Source organism: Equus caballus, chromosome 4 (genome assembly GCF_041296265.1).
Source record: "Equus caballus isolate H_3958 breed thoroughbred chromosome 4, TB-T2T, whole genome shotgun sequence".
In the NCBI taxonomy this organism is placed as follows: domain Eukaryota; kingdom Metazoa; phylum Chordata; class Mammalia; order Perissodactyla; family Equidae; genus Equus; species Equus caballus.
Genome location: NC_091687.1, coordinates 112,261,594 through 112,283,514, shown reverse-complemented (window position 1 = coordinate 112,283,514; position 21,921 = coordinate 112,261,594). Strand labels below are relative to the sequence as shown.

Sequence of the window (21,921 nt, the reverse complement as noted above, 5' to 3'; positions counted from 1 at the left end):
TGACCTTTGAGTAAATTACAAGCGCGCCGCGTGAGAGGGAGCCCAGGCAGGCCCCATTCCGTTCCCCGCGTGGGCCGATCGCGTCTCGGGTCACGGTGACGGTCGGTTTCCGGCGACAAGCAGCATGTCGGCCACTCTGCCTCCCCGAGAAGAGCTTCGGCACGGCCTCCCGATGAGCGCCCGCCCAGGTGTCTCTCCTGTCGTCCCAGGCCTGGGCCAGGTTAACGTGAGGGCACCGCCACCTCCTCCTCGGTGCCGCTCCAGTGCGTTCACGGCCTCTCACCTGAAACCAAGTGACAACCGGCTGAGTTTGTGCCCCTTTCACGGTGAGCCTGCGGCCGCCGCACGCGCACAGCCCCTAGTGGGGCCAGACTCCCGGCCTTCGTCCCCAGGGCGCGTGAGACCGTTGGTCGGGTGCCCACTGATGCGTCTGCCACGCACGGAGGCAGTGCGCGTCGCCTCGGAGCCGGGCTGGTCACCGGGCATCTGTGCGCCTCGCGTCGCCCGGCAGGAAGATTCGGGAAGTCCCTGTTCCCAGGGGCAGTCAGACACCTGGGCGCGCGGGTCCTCCCGACGCCGGAGCCAGACGCCCTGGGTGGGGGCCCGGGGACCGCCAGTCGTCTGGGGGGGGCGTGTGGGGCGCGCAGTGACCGCCAGGCGGGCTGGGCCGGGCTGGAGGACCAACCGGACACCCCGCCTCGGCCGCGCCGCCTGCTTTGTTGTGGACCCGCTCCTTCTGGCGAAGCTCCGGGCCTCGCGAGCAGTCCTCCTGGAAACGTCCCCACTCCAGGCTCTCTCCCGAAGGAGGGGATTGGAGGGGGACAGGCGGCCCCGCCGGCCGAACGCGAACACCCGGCGGCGGCCAGCGACCCCGGACCCGTGCCTGGCCCGGCGGGAGCCTCGCGGGCGCTCTCAGGGAGCGTCCCGGGCCGGGTTTGGGCAGCTCCCCCGGCCCCGCGCGCTGCGACCTCTCGGCGCTGGCCGCCGCGGGGGACACCCGGGAGTGCGCTCCCCTTTAACCCGCCGCCGCTGTCGGACCGGCGGGACCCAGCGACTCTCGGGGGCGAGGACCGGGCCGGTGGCGTTCCCTCCGCCCTCCCGGGTCTCGCGGCGCCGCGTCGGGTCCCCCGTTTGTGTAGTTTTGGCTCTCGCTCCGCGCGGGGCGGGGACCGGGTGCGGAGGGACAGGGCGGCGGGGGGAGGGGGGCGCCAGCTGCCTTTGGGGTGACTTCTTTCTGGAGGCTGCAGTGTGAGGCCGGGGAGGGAGGGGCGAGGGGAGGGGTGGAGAGGGGATGGGGAGGGTCTCCCCGCTGTGGCGGCCGCAGAAGCGGGCCACACAGGCCTCAGGCTGCCGCGCACCCCGCTCGCTCCCCTCCCAGGCATCCTGGTCCCTCCCCACTCTCTGCGCACCTCCCCCCCGCCCCGCGCCCCTCCCACCGTAGGCGAACTCGCCGTCCAAGGAGCCGCGCATCCAGGCAGGAAAATCCGGCGTCTTTTCTCATTTAACCCGCGTTTCCATTAACTCAGTCCCGGCACCGGCTAATCCGCGGCACCGAAGGCGAAAGGAGGCTAATTAATGACCAGCTTTTCCAGTCAAGACCGGCGATAATTGCCTTGGTGGCCTTTATGATTACAAGATAAAAATGGCCCGGCCTGACATCAGAGGCCCTGTGTACACTCGGAGACAGGAGGAAATGAAGAGTTGGGAGGCTGAATACGGAGCAGAAAATTACTAATAGAAGAGAGATAATGAATAGGCCGGCCAGGCATTCATGGGGAAAAATCCATTTTGTTACCACGCGAAATTAGGTGGTGGAAAGGGGTTTGCTAATTGTTCTCATCTTGTAGCAACCAGGACCGAGGCGGGGGCGTGCGCTTCCATTCATTTCCCTAGTAATTGTGGAAGCGCGCGCTGGCCGGAGTCGCGGCGCCGCCGGCCTCTCCATCTTCCTGCTCCGGTTTTAATTGTTGCTAATATTCCTCATCATGAAGCTAATGAGGGCGAGCACCATGCAACTCTTTGCACGTGGGGACCAGTGAAATGCACCAGAAGGGTTTTCTCACACCCCCCCCCGCCCCTCCCCCATGAAACGGTGAGAATTTGATGGAGTTTGGCTCCCTCACTTTTGACACCGCGGAGAAGTGAATTCCTGGACCATCGTGTTCCAAACGCCCTTCGGCCTTTCGGGGAGCAGCGCTGAGGCAGCGCTGAGGCGCGAGGTGCTGGGGTCTGAGTCCCAGGCGTTCGAGGGCCCAGGTGGTGGGGATCGTATTGGTGATCCGCCACGGAAGGCAAGCGGAGCGCTTCCGCCAGGATGCAACCACCCTACGCCCCTACCAAGGCTGTTAGCAGCAGCTCAGAAGAACAGCCCGTCTGGGGTGCGAAGACACGTACTTGCGCTGCTGCTTTTAACCCAGCAGATCTGGGCACCCCCATCCCGACCTCTACCCCCCAAACATCTGGGAGGCAAGCTCTGGATAAATTGCTGAATTTTCCTCACATCTGTTTAAAAGAAGGGATGAACGCTTTGTTTTGCTTATGGCAGCAAATTAATTACTAAATATCTTACATTGTTAAGTTTGATGAATGGCCGCCATTCAGAGAAAAAAAGTGATGGCTCCAACTTTCCTTTTGAAAACATCGCAGTCTGTGGTGTGCTGTTGTGAAATGACTTCTGCTTCCAGCTTGAGAGGTGCTGTTCTGGAGGGCCCTCCCACTGTGGTTCCAATGCCAACACTGTGTGTTGTGTTGCACTTTGCGTTTTGAGTTGCTTTTGGAAAGGATGGTTTTAGGAGCTGATTTGTTAGGTGCTAACGTGGCCCCTCTCTCCTGTTCTGCAGAAGAGCAAACTCAAGCTCCGGCCTCATCAGGCAGAGCAGGAGGACTCCACCAAGTTCATCGTGCTCACCCTCATCTCCGTCGCTGCCATCCTGGGGGTCCTCCTGGCCTCCGGTGTCATCTACTGTCTGCGCCATAGCTCTCACTACCGGCTGAAGGAGAAACTCTCAGGACCAGGTGGCCACGCGGGCCTGGATGCCACCGCCTACCAGGTAAAAGAGACCTTCCTGTTAAGCGATGTTTCCATTCAATTCATCAGTAGAACAGATTATTTAACCGCCTCTGGCCCCTCCCCCATTCCCACAGTTGTTCATTTCTTCATAGTTTGGGTTCTTTTATGGTGACAATTTGAAACTTCTCATTAGCATTCATGTAAATACCTTGCAACCACAGTTTTACTGCTCTATATTAATCTTATGCCGTTCTTGGATAGTCTCATGTTAGCTGTGAAAGCGGGTTGCTAATTAAAAGTGTGGGAAAAGTACAATACATGAATTATGTATTATCTGTTATCTTTCTTACTTTGGCCGCTATTAATGAAAAATGCCAGAGTTGCAGGATAAATTGGTTGTGTAGATGTTTGAAGATGTCTTTTAGATTATGGGCTTCCTCAGGGTCTTACAGGAAAAGATCTTCCACCTGATCCGTTGCCCCCTCTGCTATTATTTGGACACAGCGAGATCTAATGCTGATAAACGGAAGGTAAACCAAAGGTGTCTCTGAGAACAACGTGGCCGCTGTGTGCTGGTCCTGCAGAAGTGTCCCAGGAGCACCTGCAGACACGTTAGAAGCCGACAAGAATGTGAGGAAAGCAAGTTCAAACCAAATTGGGCGTAAAAAAAAAAAAAACAGAGTTTTTGGAAGACCTATGGCATACACTTCACATTTAATAATGTCCTGTAAGGAGACTATGCCTTCAGTTTTAGCAATAGCGCAAGCCCTGAATATATACAAGTTAGGGCATTTGATTTCTTTTAGCATAAAATATCATTTAACTCCAAGCATATTTTCCCATTTGGGAAGGTAAAATAATTTACTTAATCATCGTTTTGAAAGTTTAATCAATATAAATTTGTAAAAGATTTTCTCCCATTGAACTAGACTCTTTGTTTTCTGTCGTCACGTGATCCTGAAGTGTAACGTGTCTTGTAAATGATACATATTTTGCAATCATATATAAGTTAAATATTATTATTCTATCAGAGTTACAAGGTGGGGGAGATTCTCAAGCTCTTTCTACAAAACACCCCCCAATAATTGTCCTGCAAAGTGCCCTCCATGAGCTCCTCTGAGCTGGCTTTTTGTGCTCCTTGGGCTGCCCTGCCCTTGTCCCACAGAAGGAGCAGGGGTGAATTTATAAAATCTCTATGCTTAAAAGAGACCAGGAGATAGCTTCTTTTCCCATTTCAGGATTCTTGGTATTGTTGGTGAATGGAGAAAACCTCTAGTTTTCTGGAGGAGGTCACAAGCCTGGTCAGTGGGATCTTTTCTTATAAAGAAATGGCAACTTCAAATGTGTGGGAGATGGCATTTCAGCCGCAGTGCATAGCTTTGCTTCAAAGCAAAAGAAAAATCACGTTTGAAGAAGCCTGGAAAAAATGTCACATAAACTAGTGAGAATTTATCCGGAAATACTAGTGAGCAAGCCCCATCAGTGTAAGGTCCCAGGTCTTCTCGGCCAGGGCTGTGCCAGGACATAAATAAATTATCACACCAGTTCTGTTCTGGGTGTGACGGGAGATCATACAGGGGAAGATTTCTAGAAAGCATGGCATCCTTTGATCCACTTTGAAATTCAAATATAAAATATTGAAAGAATGGAAAGGTGGGACTTGCATGTAGAAATGACTAATTTTTACAAAGATGCAGGTTGCAAATGCATACATAGAACTGAGTTTGTGATAATTAACAGAAAAAAAATCTTCCCAGTGACAGCTCTAATTAATAGTATCTGTAATTAAAATCATGCCCTTCCAGCAGGAAAATTGTTTGAATTTCTTAGAGTGACCTTTTTGCTGTTCCTCCTGGGGGCATAGTGGTTAAGTTGATATTGATTTTATAATGAGCTCTGGTTTGTTTAATAAGAATCTATAATCCAGACAATAAATGAAATGTGTGTTTTTCTTCAATCCAGATTAATAAAAAGGAAAAAAAACTTTTCCCTTTAAAAATATGATCTAGGAGAATTTGGAAATTAAACTGTTGTAAAGATTTTCTGGTGGGCTTAGTTTTGGAATCTCTACAAAATGCCCTTTAGAGAACTCCTCTGATGAAACATGGAGGTTTGCCCCCATCGCACTGGACTGTCGATGACGAAAAAGTGCCGAGTGTGGTGCTGTTTTGATTTGTTTTTAGCAGCGCAGGACTCAGCAAGAGGGAATGAGGGCATCATGATTTTTAACTCTAAATTTAGCCTAGTCACATATTAAGAACTCATGAAAGCGTAGTTACAGATAGAGGGTATTTACATTTTCAGATGAAGCATGTGTTAATTTATTAATGTGCTCATATCTCATTTGGGTTTTCTAGAGCTGCCACTGAGACCCTCTTCAAGTTTAAAAACCTATCTGAAAAGTTTTTTAAAAAATTGTAAACATCAACAATAATTTTTGGGAAAATATCTTGTAACCATCAATGCTTACTTATTTTTAAATCCTTGAACTGCACTTTGCTAATTCTGTAATACAAGTGAGATTATGGATAGACCTCATCACAATTCTCATCACTGGGTTACAAGGAAAATTGGGCAATTTAATATTATGCTTTATTTCAAGGGGACATGATGGAAACACTCAATTCATTCTTATAAAGTTTCTAAAGAGAAAAGAATGATTGTGTAAGTTAGGTTAGAAGTAAGTGACCAGGAATGATAGAATGGGAGGTGGCAATGCAATAAGCTTTATTAGTTTCAGAATATGGAGTTACCCTCCAAAGGGAAGAACTGGGTTCTTCTGCAGGAGAAGAGGAGGCACACAGGCCTTCAGGCTCGGAGCTGGCATTCTGCAGGAGGCACTGGTGGCCTCTTGGCGTATGGTCCCTTCTTCCCAGAGAGTCAGAAAGGGGAACCTGCATGTCCCCAGTTGAAAAGCACAGCGGCAGTGTCATTGCAGACACCCCTAGTGGGAAGACCCCTCGTGTTGCTGACCCTTTGTAAAGGGTGAGTCCACATCAGCCCTCAGAGTGCACATCTTGGGCGTCTGTCCCTGGGGTCACTGCAGTCTGTGCAGTACCCTGCACGCTTGCAATTCGTGGTTTGGGGCTTTGGGTTACCATGGATTCATGAGTGCTCCTGAATAATCAGTGGGCTTTTCTTAAAATTCTTTCAAAGCAGTTAGTAGTTTGCATTATCAGATTCTAATGCAAACATGTTTAAACATTTTTTCCTTTCTTCCTCAAAAGAGAACTATTTCATAGACAGAGTCAGCATTTTAAGGCTGTCTTGGTTTGCACATGTGTGTGTGATATTTTTGTTTGCTTTACCTATTGGAAATCAAATCTTTCTTGCTAGACTCTTATACTTTGACGCTTAATGAGATATCAGTCTCACCGGATGATATACTATCAAAGTGTAATTTGCTCAGACTTGAAAGAATTGGGTATGTTAACTTCTAGAATAACCGAAATCCAGTCTTAAAGGTTATTTTTTAAATGGAATTGCCACCAAACTTTTCCCCATTGTTTTAGTAAATGTTATTTTTTCTTCTAAATATGTAAACAATATATTTGGATTAAATCTGTACTTCATAATCTAAAAGGCCAATTTCTTAACTTTTATTCTTTTTTCCCCCAAATTGGCATGTCATGTCACTTATATCTATGATGTTGTATGTGCACACATGTGTGTACATGTGTGTATATTTACACACACACGCTCACTAAGGATGACGTACAGGCACCAGAGAATTGTGATCTTGCTGTACCAGGTCACACTGTGCGTGTGTCCCCACAAGTGTCCTATTTCTGTGGAAGGTGATTGGGTAAAAGTATGCATAAATCAGTCGTTTGCTGATGAGAAGACATCCCCTCCTTTCTCCCCGAGTCTCTTTGAATGTTGCCTCCGTTTCTAGGGGGCTTTGATCATCTTGGAGCAGCAAGTTAGTATTCTGCCGGCCCCCTCCCTCCCCTCACGGTGGGCAGAGGCTCCTGTGGAATTTTCAGCACGTTCTCTTTTGATGGTTTGTTTCACAATACCCAGCAGGTTTCCCTGTTGCTTGGGGGCCTTTGGAAGCAGACCTGGAGGAAGGTGAGCATCCCTCCATGGGACGGCCTGTAAACAGCCGCTGAGCGCACTGCTCCCCTTAGCAGTGACTGTTCCTATACTGTGGGCTCATGGTGACTGCTGCTGTTTGGGGTGCTCCCTTGGACTCAGGCGGGCGTATCTGTGAGCCCGGACGTACTCTGACCTCTCCGCTCAGGGTGAGGTCGACTTACTCTCCTGGGCTTTGAAGGAAGGGACCCTTCGTCTCGGTAGAGTTTAACCTTCTGTGATGAAAGTGATCACTGGTCATAGGAACAGCCACTGGGTAGGACTGTTTTTTTTGCAAATTTTCAATAAGCAAAATCTATGCTGCTTCAAAAACGGAAGGGTACCCTAAAACATTATTGAAGAATGTTTCTTTTTGTTATAACCTAGCCCAGCCTGAGAACAGGCATTTCTCTGATTTTCCCTTTGCAGAAGTAGCTGAAAGCACTAGTGTGTGTGTAGGCAGAATTCTCTTGAACCTTCCCAAACATTGATTGGGTTTTGTGAGTGTGTGTTTCGCTACGTCACATGGAGTGTGACTCCTGAGGGTGCGGCCTCGTCATTGTCCCCTGTGTTCTGCCATCCCCGAGGCAGGCCTGGGCTTCACTGTCAACTAAGTAACCAGCCTAGTGGGCGCCAAGTGCCACTGCCTCGAGGCGGCCACCTGAGAACCTAAGGAACACGTGCAGACCTTTGCCACGATGACAGCAAAGGGATGCATTTGTGCCAAACATTTCAAGAATCCAGATTTGTTTGCGTGCACATTCAAATGATCAACATTAGGGCCACAGCTTTCTTCTGCAAGCTTGGCTGAAACTCCTAGACACCTTTCCACTCTGAGTTGAATGTTTTTCTGGAAGGCACCCATTTGTAGTGCGTTTTTCTCATAAATCTTAAATTTTCAAACATGCGGTTTCCAAAGGCGGCAATACATGCCCGTTCTCTGGTTTCCATGCAACGTTTCCTCAAAAATAGCTCCTGAGATTTGGAAATAGATCTTCTAGAGGAGGCTGAAGTCTGGAAAGATTGCCAAAGAAATATCTAAACATAAAAATAAAATGTGTTGCCATCCTAATATAGCAGGCCACTCCCCGTGATCAGACAATGAGAATTAGATCAGACTCAATTAAAACCGCGGACCAGGGGCTGGCCCCGTGGCCAAGTGGTTGAGTTCGTGCGCTCCGCTGCAGGCGGCCCAGTGTTTCGTTGGTTCGGATCCTGGGCGCGGACATGGCACTGCTCATCAGACCACGCTGAGGCAGCGTCCCACATGCCACAACTAGAAGGACCCACAACAAAGAATATACAACTATGTACCAGGGGGCTTTGGGGAGAAAAAGGGAAAAAATAAAATCTTAAAAAAAAAAAAAAAACCCCGCAGACCACTCAGTGAGATGCTGGGACGTCTAATACTAGGAACCCCGAGGCCTGGATTCTATGGCTTCTCTTGGTGTCTGTGTTGCTTAACTCTGTTTTGTTTTCATTTTTGTAGTGTATTAGCGCATCTGGATTTTACTTGAAAAACTGTTTCTTAAGGAAGGACAGGAAGTTGCCTCGAGGAAGATGAGAGGGAGAGGAGGAGGGAGCATTCTCTTCACCTCTACTCTGTCGGGTTATCTCATTTTGTTCTGTAACAGCCAAGGGAAGACCGCGTGGGAGGCTCCGGGAGGAAAGTGCTGGTCCTCACACGGCGACTAGGTGAGGGGCTGTTTAGGGGCCAATGAAGGTGCACGCCTTTAATCTTCTTCAGGACGGGTAGCGGTCTGGTCTGCCTTGCCCATCTCACTGTCAGAGTCAGAGTGTGCTTCCATCCTGCAGAAGCCAGAGGAGCCCCTCAGAGGGCGCCTCACATAGGGAGGTTCCTCCAGAGTCCTTGCACTCAGCTCCACCCGTCCGCATCCTCAGTCACCGGCTCCCATCTTGCGATGCCCATGGGGGCACTTTGACAGCCTACCCTGGCCACCTGTTCACTCCTCGAAGCCACGTGAGACAAGCAGAGTTGCACTGCCATCCTTGTTTTACATGTGGGGAAAGTGAGCATCAGACAGTTGTGACTTGTCCTGGATCCCATGGCCAGTGAGCGGCAGAGCTGAATTACGACAGTCTCCGGCAGCCGGACCCTCAGGCTCACAAGAGTAGGTCAGCTGGCCAGGCCCCACACCAACACAGGACAAGACAGAACCTCCTCTGACTCCCAGACCTGATGCCCCGCTCCGCTGGCTTTGTCTTCATGGTGTGAGGAAAAGTCAACATCAATTCTCTGCTCAGTTTATGATTTCCTGTAAATGAAGAGTTTGCCATAAAATGGCATGAAAAAATAGTAAGCAACCCAAGTCCATACATAATTACAAGGTAATAGGGATGACAGGGGCCCAAAGCCAGCTGGTGGGTGGAGAATGTCATGGTAGACTCATGAAGGATGGACCCACAGATGCGTGGAGAGGACATTCCAGGCAAGTGAACAAGCACAGACACTGGGTATTCACATGACTCTGGGGACAGACTCAACAAGGAAGGGCCAGGAGAGCAGTGGAGGAGCTGGGACGAGTGTGGACATCCTTAGTGTTCACCCTGGAGGCAGGAGGCTGGGGCATAACTGCAGGGACAGTTAAAGGACCCCACTTTGGACCGCTCTTCCATGAGAGTCTCTGCTGAGGACCAAGTCCATCCTCCCTGGTGCTCCGAGGATGGGCCAGCTTCTCCAGCTGCTCAAGATGACTCCAGAGGAGGAAAGCGTGTCTTGACCTCTCTCTTCCATTCTCAGTCTTCCTGCCCTCCTACTGTACTTTTCATTTTTAAATGTCCTTCTCTCCCGATATTTACACTCATGAGAGAAAGAGTTCTTTCCATGCCTCAGGCATGCAGCCCGGAGCTTGGGCCCGGCACCTTTCTGAACCCCACTTTCCTCACCCCTGAAATGAGAAGGGAAGTGCTTTCTGCTCTTTGCTGGGCTGTGGAAGGTGGACAAGGTCATGGAAGTGCGAACTTGTCCCAGCTCTGAATTCTCTCTAAGGATGGTCCTTGTTGTGACTGTGGGTGCTCAGAGATACTTGTTGGTGGCTTTCAGATTCGTCTGCATTGCTTGGTTCTTGATCCATACCTCCCTTTCCCAAGTGTGTACTTATTACTTCTTCTTCCTACGGGCTGCTCTCTCTCCTTTAGGCCCTGACTGAGAGGTGGGCATGTTTTCTAAACCAAACCTGGCACATACAATCTGCAAAGAAAGCATGTACTTCTCAGGAAAGCTGGAAATCTAGACTATTCTGTAAAGCTCAAGACATTTTGAGGAAGGCATTTAGAGGAGGCACAAGTGTGAAGAGAATGTTCTGGTGGCTTCCGTGTAGCGCTGCTTCCCCCATCTTTCCAGGACCAGAGATCACTCGTCATCCTCGGCTACGTCTCTAGAGTTAGGTGGGCTCAAGTGTGCAAATGTAGGTCCAGATCATCGTCAGTGGGAAGGAACCTGCCCTAGGCCCACTGGCCCTGGCCCCAGGAGGCATGTCACTCCTGTTGTGCCAAGGGGCTCTGCGTGGGGGCGGCGAGGAGAGAGGCAGCGTGTGCGCAGCCGCGAGTACGGGGAGCCCTGCTGCCCATCAGACTCAGAGAAAGGATGCTGAGCGCTCCTGAAACAAAGTGGGTGTGGGGAGGAGAAACTTGAAAAGATGAAAGGAAGTATAAAAAAATGGATTAATCAGAGATTTCGACAAAAATGGTAGGATGGAGGGGAAGAAATTCCAAAGGGTAGGGAACGGGAGATTGAGGGCAGGTATAAAAGAGCGAGACCCCACCACGAAGTCTGACAGACCCAGAAAACATGCCCCTACATCTGAGGGGCTTGTCTCTGGCCATTTCAGCATCTCCTCTCCCCGCTTCCCACTGGGAGGGAAAGCATCGTGAAGGTCTTCTTCAACCAGAGCCAGGTTCTCCATGTGTAGGGATAGAATGCCCCTCAAGGCCTGAAGTCTCTCTCAGCGACAGCCTCGTGGACGGCCGCTGTGAGCAGAATCCCACAAACCCGCAGTGGGATCCTGCATCGGGAGGCTGGTGCTGGCCCCGAGGACGCTCAGGCATCCACTCGAACGCAAGCCTGTGCTGGGCGCTGGAGAGCGCGCTCTGTGCTGAAGGGTGTCGTCTGCAGTGAGATGCATTAGCCTGTCAAAAATCGCCAAGCCCAGCTCTTAACACAACCCATTCGCTGCATAGACGCAGGTGAGAAGTTAGCTAAGATGTAGAATGAGGAGGGACAGCTCAAACTGTCAGACGCATGCAGGAGCTGTGTGTTTACAAGGAGCAAGAGCTTCAGAAAGAGCAAATGCACAGTCCAACCCAGGAGCATCAGGCAGATGACAGTCGTCCCCAAATATCCTTGAAGGGACACTTAAGGACGTGAGAGAGGAAGACCGACTCGGCCAGCAGACCCCAGCATGAGAGCTCCGAGCATAGGAGAGGGTCCCCAGATGCCCAGTGGTCCCCTTGGTTTGGCGAACTCTCCTGCCCAGGGACGAGACTCGCCATTGGCATTGCTTTTCTCCAAGGCCCAAGGTCTCTTTGGTTTGGAGTTCTCTGTGGCTCTCAGCCCCGTGATGGCCACTCTCTTCTTCCCACCCATGGCTGGCAGCTGTGTTGGGTGCCGATTTCTGCCTGAGGACCTGTACACGTGTGGGTCCCCAAGGCTGTGATTGCTGGGTACTGCATCCAGGTCTGAATCCGTGTTGACAACCCCTTGGGTCCCCTTGAGGAATGAAGACCCCAGAGAACCTTGTAAAGGCTGGATGACTAAACTTAGAACTGGTCTAGAAAGTCCTTTTCCGGAAAGCTTATTTCTTCTGATGATGGAATCACATTTTCTGAAACAATAAGGACAGCAAAGAACTGTATTTTGCATCAGAGTTTACACACCGGACCAGTTTACACTGGTGTTAAGCATGTGCTCCAGACGAGCACACTTCGATGGTCCACAGGGAGCCTGGGGGGTGAGGGAGGGCTTCCTAGAGGAGGGGAGCGAGAGGGCTCAGAGGGAGAGAAATGGAGGCAGGGACGGACGTCAGGGAGAAGATGGAGCCAGTGCAGCCAGAAGTCTGAAGCATGCATTTGGGGCACTGGACAGGGAAGTTTTCCTGGAGCTGAGTCTTAGGTTGAGGAAGAGAGAGAAAAGTCTGGAAAAGGCTGAGCCCAGACCTGAGAGGGTCTCGAATGCACAAATAAAACAGAGAATTTCAGGGACCAGGCGGGGCTTTTTCTTACTCATTTTAGGTCAGTCTGTGCCAGACTAAGTCTGTGCAATGTTACAGTCATTTCTTCAGAAATGTAACAGTGACGACTTCTTCTGTTACATTAGAGAAGCTACATGTTAGGGTTTCTCTTCCCCATCTAAGTAACCGTTCTTAAACTTTCTTGCTCAAAATATTTGAGTCTCTATTGGGGTTTTCTGCTTTGGGAGAATTGCTGATAATTAAGAATGAAGTCTTGGTAGATTATTTCTATATTAGCAAGTACAAGATATTCATACAAATGATCTCTGGTTAGGAAGGTGACAGTTGCAAAAAAGTATTCTCTCAAGATTTTTGAATGTAAAACATAATGCAACCAGCAAAATTAGGTGTCTAGGTGTGTATGTGTGTGAGTCTGTGTGTATGATTATTTGGCAAACAGGAAAAGGAAGATTCACAAACCATTACGTTAGCAAGTAAGGCCAACTGTTTTAAAATCCATAATTCTGTATGGTGTTTGAGGAATATGGGCACAAAGTACAGGTTTAAACTTAGATTGACTTTGTGGCATTTAATCACAAATCAATTAAAAGAGTTTATCTAATAAGTACTGGGATTATTAACATGCACAGGATGTTAGTATCAATATGTAACTAGACTTAAATTCTCTAATTAAATTTTTAAAAATTAGATTTGTTCTATAGGTAAGCATTTTATCATTTTTATTTTTTTGTAAAGACGATACAGAAGAGTAACTGATAAAGAAATATTCCTATAATTATGCTTTTAATAAACCCACAAAACATATACTTTAACCAGAAACCAAGATGTTCTTGAGTGGGCAGAAATAAAATGCAGATTTGTTTGTAAAACAAGCTCATCAGTTGGAAGGGGAATTACACCCCGTTTACAGGTTTCAGGGTTATCTACCCCCTGCTGGCTTTCTTATCCTCCATCACTGTTCAAGTAGAATATAAATTCTAGAGGCCCGCCCCGGGGCCGAGTGGTTAAGTTCGCGTGCTCCGCTTCGGCGGCCCAGGGTTTCGCCGGCTTGGATCCTGGGTGCAGACATGGCACCGCTCATCAGGCCACAGTGAGGCAGCGTCCCACACAGCACAACCAGAGGCACAACTAGTATATACAACTATGTACTGGGGGGCTTTGGGGAGAAGAAGGAAAAAAAAGAACAGGATTGGCAACAGATGTTAGCGCAAGTGCCAATCTTAAGGAAAAAAATTCTAAGTTGAGTGACCCCAAAATCTGAAATTGAAATGTGAGGGGAAGACTAAGAAAACATCTCGGACTCTCAGTTGCTTCTGGACCCTGCGATGGACGATGCTCAGCCTTTCCTGCTCCAGAAGCCCTGGTGCTTCTAGATAGAGATGGACTTTCTAGGCACATCTTGAGTCTACAGATTTCTGATGGACTCCAAGAGAGGCGTCACAGCAGAGCTGGTGCCCGTGTGCCGTAAGTGGCTCTTGTCCCCTGTAGGCAGTGTCCCAAGGGCAGGTTGCCCTCAGATCCTCTCCTCAGCACCTCCTGCCAGCCCAGAAGTTCACCTTCCACAGCTGTTGAGCTGTGGAAATATCTTTTGCTGGTCTTATTCAAGGGCCGTTGGAAACACTGACTTCCTGTCGAATTCAGCACCTGTTCTCTTCCTGGAAGTGGATGACAGACTTTTAGAAACTTACAGGCTGTAGAGGTCAGAGCCCTTCATTTCACAGCAGAGCTAAAACTGAGACCAAGGGTGACTTGCCCACGTCACCCAGATGGTCAGTGGCAAAGCCACCAGACCCAGGTGTTCAGAGTTCTGTTAGGAAGGCCTCTGACCGCTCTCCAGGCATCGTGCAGCTAGATCACCATTCAGATTTGGCTTTGGATGGGATAATTGGGTCCCAGAATGATGTGTGGCTTCTGAAAGTGCAGAAGCAGCTGCTGCGGTGGCCCCTCCACCCCCGCCCCCGGGCCTTGCCCTTTGGCTTAATTAGGCCGCTGCAGAATGGAGAGCCGTGAATACCCTTTGTATTGCTGGCTGGGCTCCTCCAGCCCCTGCAGTATCCCCTGTGCTTTTCTGTCTCGCAACCTTTGTCAGACTGCTCCCCTCCTCGGAAAGCCCTCCCGCCCTGCCTGCACTTCCAGATCCTTCCCATCTGTCAGCCTGCTCAGACCCCACACCCTCTACCCAGGCTTCCACCCAGCTCAGGAGGACCCGTGCTGTCCAAGCCCCAGGGCCCCTTCCTGTGAGCCCTCCAGTTTACCTTACATTACCCTGAAAATCTTGAGTTACTTCCTCATTATTACCCTTCAAATCTAGAGTTATTTCCTCATTGTTACCCTTCAGATCTGGAGTTACTGCTTCATTATTACCCTTTAAATCCAGAGTTACTGCCTCATCATTACCCTTCAACTCCAGAGTTACTTCCTCATTATTACCCTTCAAATGCAGAGTTACTTCCCCATTATTACCCTTCAACTCTGGAGTCACTTCCCCATTATTACCCTTCAACTCTGGAGTTACTTCCTCATTATTCCTTCAAATCCAGAGTTATTTCCTCATTGTTACTCTTCAGATCTGGAGTTACTTCCTCATTATTACCCTTCAAATGCAGAGTTACCTCCTCATTATGACCCTTCAACTCCGGAGTTACTTCCTTATTATTACCCTTCAACTCTGGAGTTACTTCCCCATTATTATCCCTCACATCTAGAGTTGCTTCCTCATTAATACCCTTCTAATCTAGAGTTACTTCCTTATTATTACCCTTCAAATCTGGGGTTACTTCCTCATTATTACCCTTCAAATCTAGAGTTATTTCCTCATTGTTACCCTTCAGATCTAGAGTTACTTCTTCATTATTACCCTTTAAAGCCAGAGTTACTGCCTCATCATTACCCTTCAACTCCAGAGTTACTTCCTCATTATTACCCTTCAAATGCAGAGTTACCTCCTCATTATGACCCTTCAACTCCGGAGTTACTTCCTTATTATTACCCTTCAATTCTAAAGTTACTTTCCCATTATTACCCTTCAACTCTGGAGTTACTTCATTATTCCTTCAAATCCAGAGTTATTTCCTCATTGTTACTCTTCAGATCTGGAGTTACTTCCTCATTATTACCCTTCAAATGCAGAGTTACCTCCTCATTATGACCCTTCAACTCCGGAGTTACTTCTTCATTATTACCCTTCAAATCTGGAGTTACTTCCCCATTATTATCCCTCAAATCTAGAGTTACTTCCTCATTAATACCCTTCTAATCTAGAGTTACTTCCTTATTATTACCCTTCAAATCTGGAGTTACTTCCTCATTATTACCCTTCAAGCCTGGAGTTACTTCCTCATCATTATCCTTCAAATCCAGAGTTACTTCCCCATTATTACCCTTCAAATCTGGAGTTGCTTCCCTATTACTGTCCTTCAAGTATGGAGTTTCTTCCTCATCATTATCTTTCAAATCCAGAGTTACTTCCTTACTACTACCCTTCAAATCCAGAGTTACTTCCTGATTACTACTCTTCAAATCCAGAGTTACTCCTCATTATTAGTCTTGGTATCTGGAGTTACTTTTTCATCAGTGCAGGCTGAGACAGATCTGGGTTCAGAACAGTCTTGTTCCCTCCCTGCCACGTCTTCCCATGAATGTGAGGAGGGCCTTGGTTTCCTGAAATGCCAGATCTGTACTGTCCACAAACAACACCTACGAGGGGACCTTTAGGTGCTCAATAAGTACTCATCGATACATTGAGCTAAGATGTCAATGTGAGAAGAGCTGGCCTTGGGGAAGCCACATAGAACTCTGTCAAAAACCATCACCCGTAATTTCCAGCATCCAGGGGAGTGCCCAGCATATAGGAAGCATTAGATAAATGTTGAGTATTGTAGATGTTGAGGAAAGTGACGATGACGATGATGACAAATGATAATTCATTACCTTTTGAGCAAGAAGAAAATTCGGAAGGTGGCAAAGTCCCCTGTGGAAAACAGCTGCTCCTTCCCTTGTCCGTGTCAGGCCCAGGCCGCTCTGAAGAGGTGATGATTTGTTTCCGACTGAGTTGGCTATTTTAGATTGTCTGACTGTGAAACTGAAAGCAAAGACCCGCCCCACAGGCTTTGCTCACAGAGGTCGAGATGAATCTGTGAACTCTGAAGCTTCACGGACTTTTTGGGAACCCTTGAAACTTAATTGTGCAGTGAGTCATCAGCCACAGGATCCCAGGAAGTTTGGGGCCTGTCTTTATTGTTTTCTTTGTCTCACAAACAGTGGCCTGGCTGGGGGATGTGGGGCCGTGACTGAGACCTCCTGCGTAGCTGAAAGTCATACGGGTGTTGCAGACCAGACACTCTCTCTCACACGTGTCAAGTTCCAACTTTCATTGAGAGCATTAGAGATTATTACAGAAACCCATATTAAATACGGATTATAGGGGACAAGATGCTTATTGAAATTATGTGTTTCCTCCCTCTGTTTTTATTTTCACAACTCATTGCTGATTTCAATCTGGTATTTATCAGGAGCAGAGCCAATGAAGAAAATGAGTGTGTCTGGTCTTAAAGGAGAGGCCGTCTTTAAGTGGGTGCAGCCCGTTAGGTTTTAGGCACATTGGATACGTTTGGATAAAGGTGAGCACACTCTATAACTTACCTTTGGAGCCTCACCTTTAGGCAACACACCGACTACAGATTTGTGAGACGGCAGATATCTTCTCACTTTAAAGCTGTGTCAGATGATAACACTTTGGAGCTGTCTACTAGGGGGCTTCCAGGTGAGGAAGACGGCCTTCTCCTTGTCAGAGGACGAGGCCAAGCCTCTTGGCAGTGGAACTTGGTTCCAGCTTCCTGGGCTGCACCTCCTGCATGAGCTTGGCACTGCCCAGCCTGGGGCACTGGAGGCTCGGGGCTGCTGGATGCTGATAATGCACCAGTGAGCAGGCGGCTCCGCTGATCTGTGCTAGATGCCGAGGGAGAGAGAAGACAGATGAAGATGACCTCAGCTCTCAAGTTTGGGAGGCAGATGTAGTTAACGTGACGTTAGCTAGGGAACAGCACAAGGCTGCCTCTTATTTCGAGGCCAGTGAGGTGTGTGGCAGTGTGTGCAGGGAGGGAGGAGAGAGCGGAGGGGGTGTTGTGGTGGGTGTGGGGTGGGGAGAAGAGAAGCAATTCTTTACTTTCTGACTTTAGACTACTCAAAGACTGTTCTAGATTTAGAAGAGTGTTGAAATTATTTTCACTTCTATTAGTTAAAATGTGTCCATATCTTGAAGTTTTATTTTGAGGAAACATCTTGCAAAATGGGGAAAATTTACTCAACATTGCTTAGTAAACACTGTTGATCATGGAGTTGTTTCGGTTCATTTACTAATGTGTGGAACCCAGCGCTAGAATAATGTAGCCACGCACGTGACCGGAGCAACACAGATTTGCGCCAAATAGCTATCCGGCCGTCGGCAGTGGGGGTGGAGGACGATGCCAGTTCTCTGAAGGTCAGAATGAGCGACCACCCTGCAGAAGTTCTCAAACCGGGCTCAGCATTCACTCTGGAGAAGATGTTTCTCCCTTGTGTGTGTACATGTGTGCACTTGTATGTGCGTGTGTGTTGCCTGTCAGTCAAAATTTAAACATTGTCTGGGCATCATTTAAACCGATTGTGCCATCCAGGAAACAAGGGGTTCCCCAGCCTGGTCAGGGACGAGGTCTTCATGTGTCGCCATGGCTCTGACTCTGGGGCAGGAGGGAGGAGGATTCCTCTGTTACCCGGAAATAGCGATGGCCCAGCGGCCCGCATCTCTCAGGAAGAGGCCCACAGGTCCCAGGACCCGGCAGCCCTTGCTGCGTGCACAGAGCACAGCACAGGTTGTTCTCTCCCTTGGCGATACGAATCAGATAAGCTATTTATGGTGAGATATTTATGTAAAATAGCTCTCATAAACCAAACCGTGAGTTACTGTTTCTGTGCTCACAGCCGGCCTTGCTGGCCTGGAATATGAGGCAGTTCCTGTCCGGTCATATTTGATTTACGGTGAAATAACAGCCGTCTTGAATCCGGCTGTGCTGTGACGAGGAGAGTGATGACACGAGACAGTTTCCTTCTTTATATGCTTCTCTCTGAGACATTACTGGCCACTTTGACAACCTGGGATGTTTTCTCCCATGCTTTTCCTCCTACATACTTTCTAGGCATTTCACTTAATTTTAATCATATTGAATGTAGAATTTCACATATTTTAAACACAGCTTGTATTGGTTTTTCTTATCACCAAAGTAATACGTGCTCAATTTAGAAAACACAATGAGCGGGGCCGGCCCAGTGGCACAGTGGTTAAGTCCGCACATTCCGCTTCAGCGGCCCAGGGTTCACCAGTTCGGATCCAGGGTGCAGGCATGGCACCGCTTGGGAAGCCACGCTGTGGTAGGTGTCCCACATATAAAGCAGAGGAAGATGGGCATGGATGTTAGCTCAGGGCCAGTCTTCCTCAGCAAAAAGAGGAGGATTGGCAGCAGTTAGCTCAGGGCTAATCTTCCTCAAAAAAAAAAGAAAGAAAAGAAAATACAAATGAGCAAAATAAAAACCTCCTGTTCCTCCACCAAGTGGGGGCCTCTGTTAGCGTTTCAGTGTCTGCCTTAGGCCTTTTCAGGCTTTTTGTCCTACGCTTATATCTACTTTCTGAGTTTGAGATTCTGTGATCAAGGCTACCCTGTGGTCACGTGCTCTGGAGCTGCCGTGTTAAGCCAACGGTGCAGACTTTTCCCTCAGCCGCTCTGCTTCCCGCGCCGTAGTTTCCGCTGTTTGTCGGATGCCGGGCGCCCTCCGAGCTGGGGATCAGGTCCCTCCCCAGAGGGTGGGTCCTGGCCAGCGCGCCCTCCAGTGCCTGGTCCCGTCGGAGAGTAATTGGCCTGCACCCTCCCCTGCCCTTATGACCCGTCTCCCTTCGCCTCAGCTTCGTGCCTTCCTCCTCCATGTTGCCCTGTTGCCACTAGTCACGCTCCCCAGAGAACCCTAAAAACCCCGCACCCTTTGTGGACACACACCAGCCGTGCGCTGCTTTGTTCCGACTGTTCCTTGAAAGGTGCAAAGAGGTTTTTCTTCAGCCTTTGTAGTCTTGGTCTTTCTTTTGGTAGAATTTGGGAATGACAGGTCTTTTCTCTCAGAGCGATTCCCGCTCTCTGCAATTTTCCCCCATCAGATAAAGATTTGAGAAAGGAGACATTTGCATTGTTATGTGTATGGATGGATTTCTGCCCTGAGAATCTTATTCAGCTTATTTTGCAAATTGTGTTATAAAGAAGTATAAAATACTTGGAGGCTCTGCAGAAATATCGCAGACCTTGGCTCGGTGTGGAACAGAGGAGCAGGTGGTTTAGAAAATGATGACTGTGGGACCACAGCCTAGTGTGCGAGCCTCCGTTTCCTTCCTCTGCCTCCTTGGACCCCGAGGATTTGCTCTGAAGATGTGAGGCTCTCGGGGTGCAAGCAGCTCCTGTGCTGACTCAGCTCTAGGGGGACCTGCCTGGGGTCCAGGGTTGGGGACGGGCAAGCACGCTGGTGCTGGTGCCTTCGGGCGGGGTGTGCGTGTCCTGCTGGGAGGCTCATGTCGCTGTGCCAGTTGGCTCTGGACGGTTGGCAGCAGCCCAGGCGGTGCTGAGATGAATGTCTTGCATTTTCTTGGTGGAGAGTTGGTGCACGCCTGGGTGCAGGCGGTCATGTTTCACCTCCCTTGACAAACACTGTGCCATTTGGATATTTTAAAATCGTGTGGCACAAGCTTCACGTGTTGGATTATTTTGTGATTGAGCATTTAAATTTAGGGGGACTGTGAAGATGCTGTCCTTTTCTTTTTAGAAACCCCATTACTCTGGTTTCTCTGGAAAGTGTATATGCAGGGGGCTGGGGGGACTGTTCTTGCTAAAGGCGGTGATCGATCATCAAACTGGGTTCGACATGCCCTTGGTGCCATCATCTGGCAGGGGGATAGCCCTGTGGATCTGGGCCTTTTGGGTGTAGTGTCCTGCAAGCGGGACCTGGCCAGGGTCTTGACTTCTCCAGCTAACCATGTCACCTTCTCTGCGTCAGGAGTCCTGCTGGCAGTGACTGGATGTTGGCTGCATGCCCAGTGCCGTGTAAGGTCCTGTAGACACACTCACTCTCAGAATCCTCCCAGAAACTCCACGCAGCAGTCCCATCATCATTCCCACTTCACAGATGAGAAAACTGAGACACACAGACTTAGGCGGCTGGTCCAGAGTCAGGCAGCTGGTGAGTGGCAGAGCAGGGATTCAGATGTGCCTCCACCACGTAGATGCAATGATGCACACTTGGGTCTGTCTGGGCCTGGTTTCTCAAGGATGGATTTCATTTTCTGCCACGGGATTTTTTTCCTAGGACACTGATGGCTCCAGGGTACTTGCCTCCCAAGAGCAGAGGCACATTAACCATTGACGGCTGCTGTTGTGGACATTGCCTACAAAGCCGTGTCATCTTCCCATTACATCCTTCTCAGGAGCTTGGAATGATTTTCATCGGTTTTCCTCAATGACTCTCAGCACTAGAGAGGGTCCAGACAGCTAAAAAGGCACAAAGCAGATATGCCGAGATGAGTAGGCCTCTCCAGAAAGGCTTGAAGCCCAACGCCAGAGACGGACATCCTGGAAATGCAAAGCAGTGTGGTCCAAAAACACGTGATTTCCCCTTTTGCTGTCTGGAAAAAAAATTCTAATTCACACATGCATTGGCTTTTTCCTTCTGGCTAAAGAGTAGGCACTGGGATGAGAAAAGAAAAGAGATTTGGTCAAACTCCTGGTGGGAGTGTTTCCTGCCCTAGGGCACCACTTCCAACCGCAGGGAGCTCTCCAGGGTCGGGAGAGGCTCACAGCAGGTGCGCAGAGGATCCAACCCAAAGTACGTCTAGACCCCCAGTCTGCACAGTAGACAGAGGACGCCGCCAGGGAAGAGCATTTGAAGGGGGTTATGTGGCAGGCTGGTTGGGTCTGTGACCAAAAGATTCACTTGGTTCAACTTCCCTTTCTTCTTCCTTCATAGCGAATTGCCTCTTGGTTGTTGAGTCGTATGAATTACTACACGGAGATCGTAATTGTCCTTATAATCTCAAGGTCATCAGCTAAATGTTCAGGATCATTTTTATTAAAGTAATGCTGTTCCAGATCATAAACAAAGTCATTTTTAAAATTAAAGGACAGTTAGTCTGGATCTTAAACATCTTTTAATGTTTTTTTTTTAACAAAGGTGCTAGAAGGCACTGCACCTCCTTGTCCAGCCAAGTGAAGACCTATTTGCCAAAACTGCCTTGTGTGCTCACCACATGGCCGTGCGTGGGACCCGCCCAGGGGGCGCTGCGTTTGTGAAGTGGGAGGATGCTCTGATTTTGCTGAGTTTGCGTCTTTGTTAGGGACGATCTTTGACGGCCTGTGTAGCCTGCAGTCTTCATTTTCAGCGTGTCCATGACCTTCACCAGGAGTCTTGTCCCTCTTTGCTTGCTGCCAGGATTATAAATTAGAAAAATTTCAAAACATGGTCGAGCGGGTCTCTGGGTGTCTTTTGGAGCGTGCTTGTGTAGTTCGTTAGCTCTGTCTGTCTGTCTTTGCTCAAGTAAAATCCTCTCTGTAGATGATCGTG

The 21,921-nt window shown here is 48.9% G+C and overlaps 1 protein-coding gene across 4 annotated transcripts in view; it reads left to right on the top strand.

The window, feature by feature from the left end:
* PTPRN2 (protein tyrosine phosphatase receptor type N2) overlaps positions 1 to 21,921 on the top strand; it is a 931,942-nt gene that overhangs the window by 809,826 nt on the left and 100,195 nt on the right. For all 4 annotated transcript variants that reach the window (XM_070266124.1, XM_023640190.2, XM_070266125.1 and 1 more), the window contains one exon: positions 2,841 to 3,050. In XM_070266124.1, coding sequence (XP_070122225.1) covers positions 2,841 to 3,050 — 210 coding nt within the window. The remainder of the gene's footprint in view (positions 1 to 2,840; positions 3,051 to 21,921) is intronic.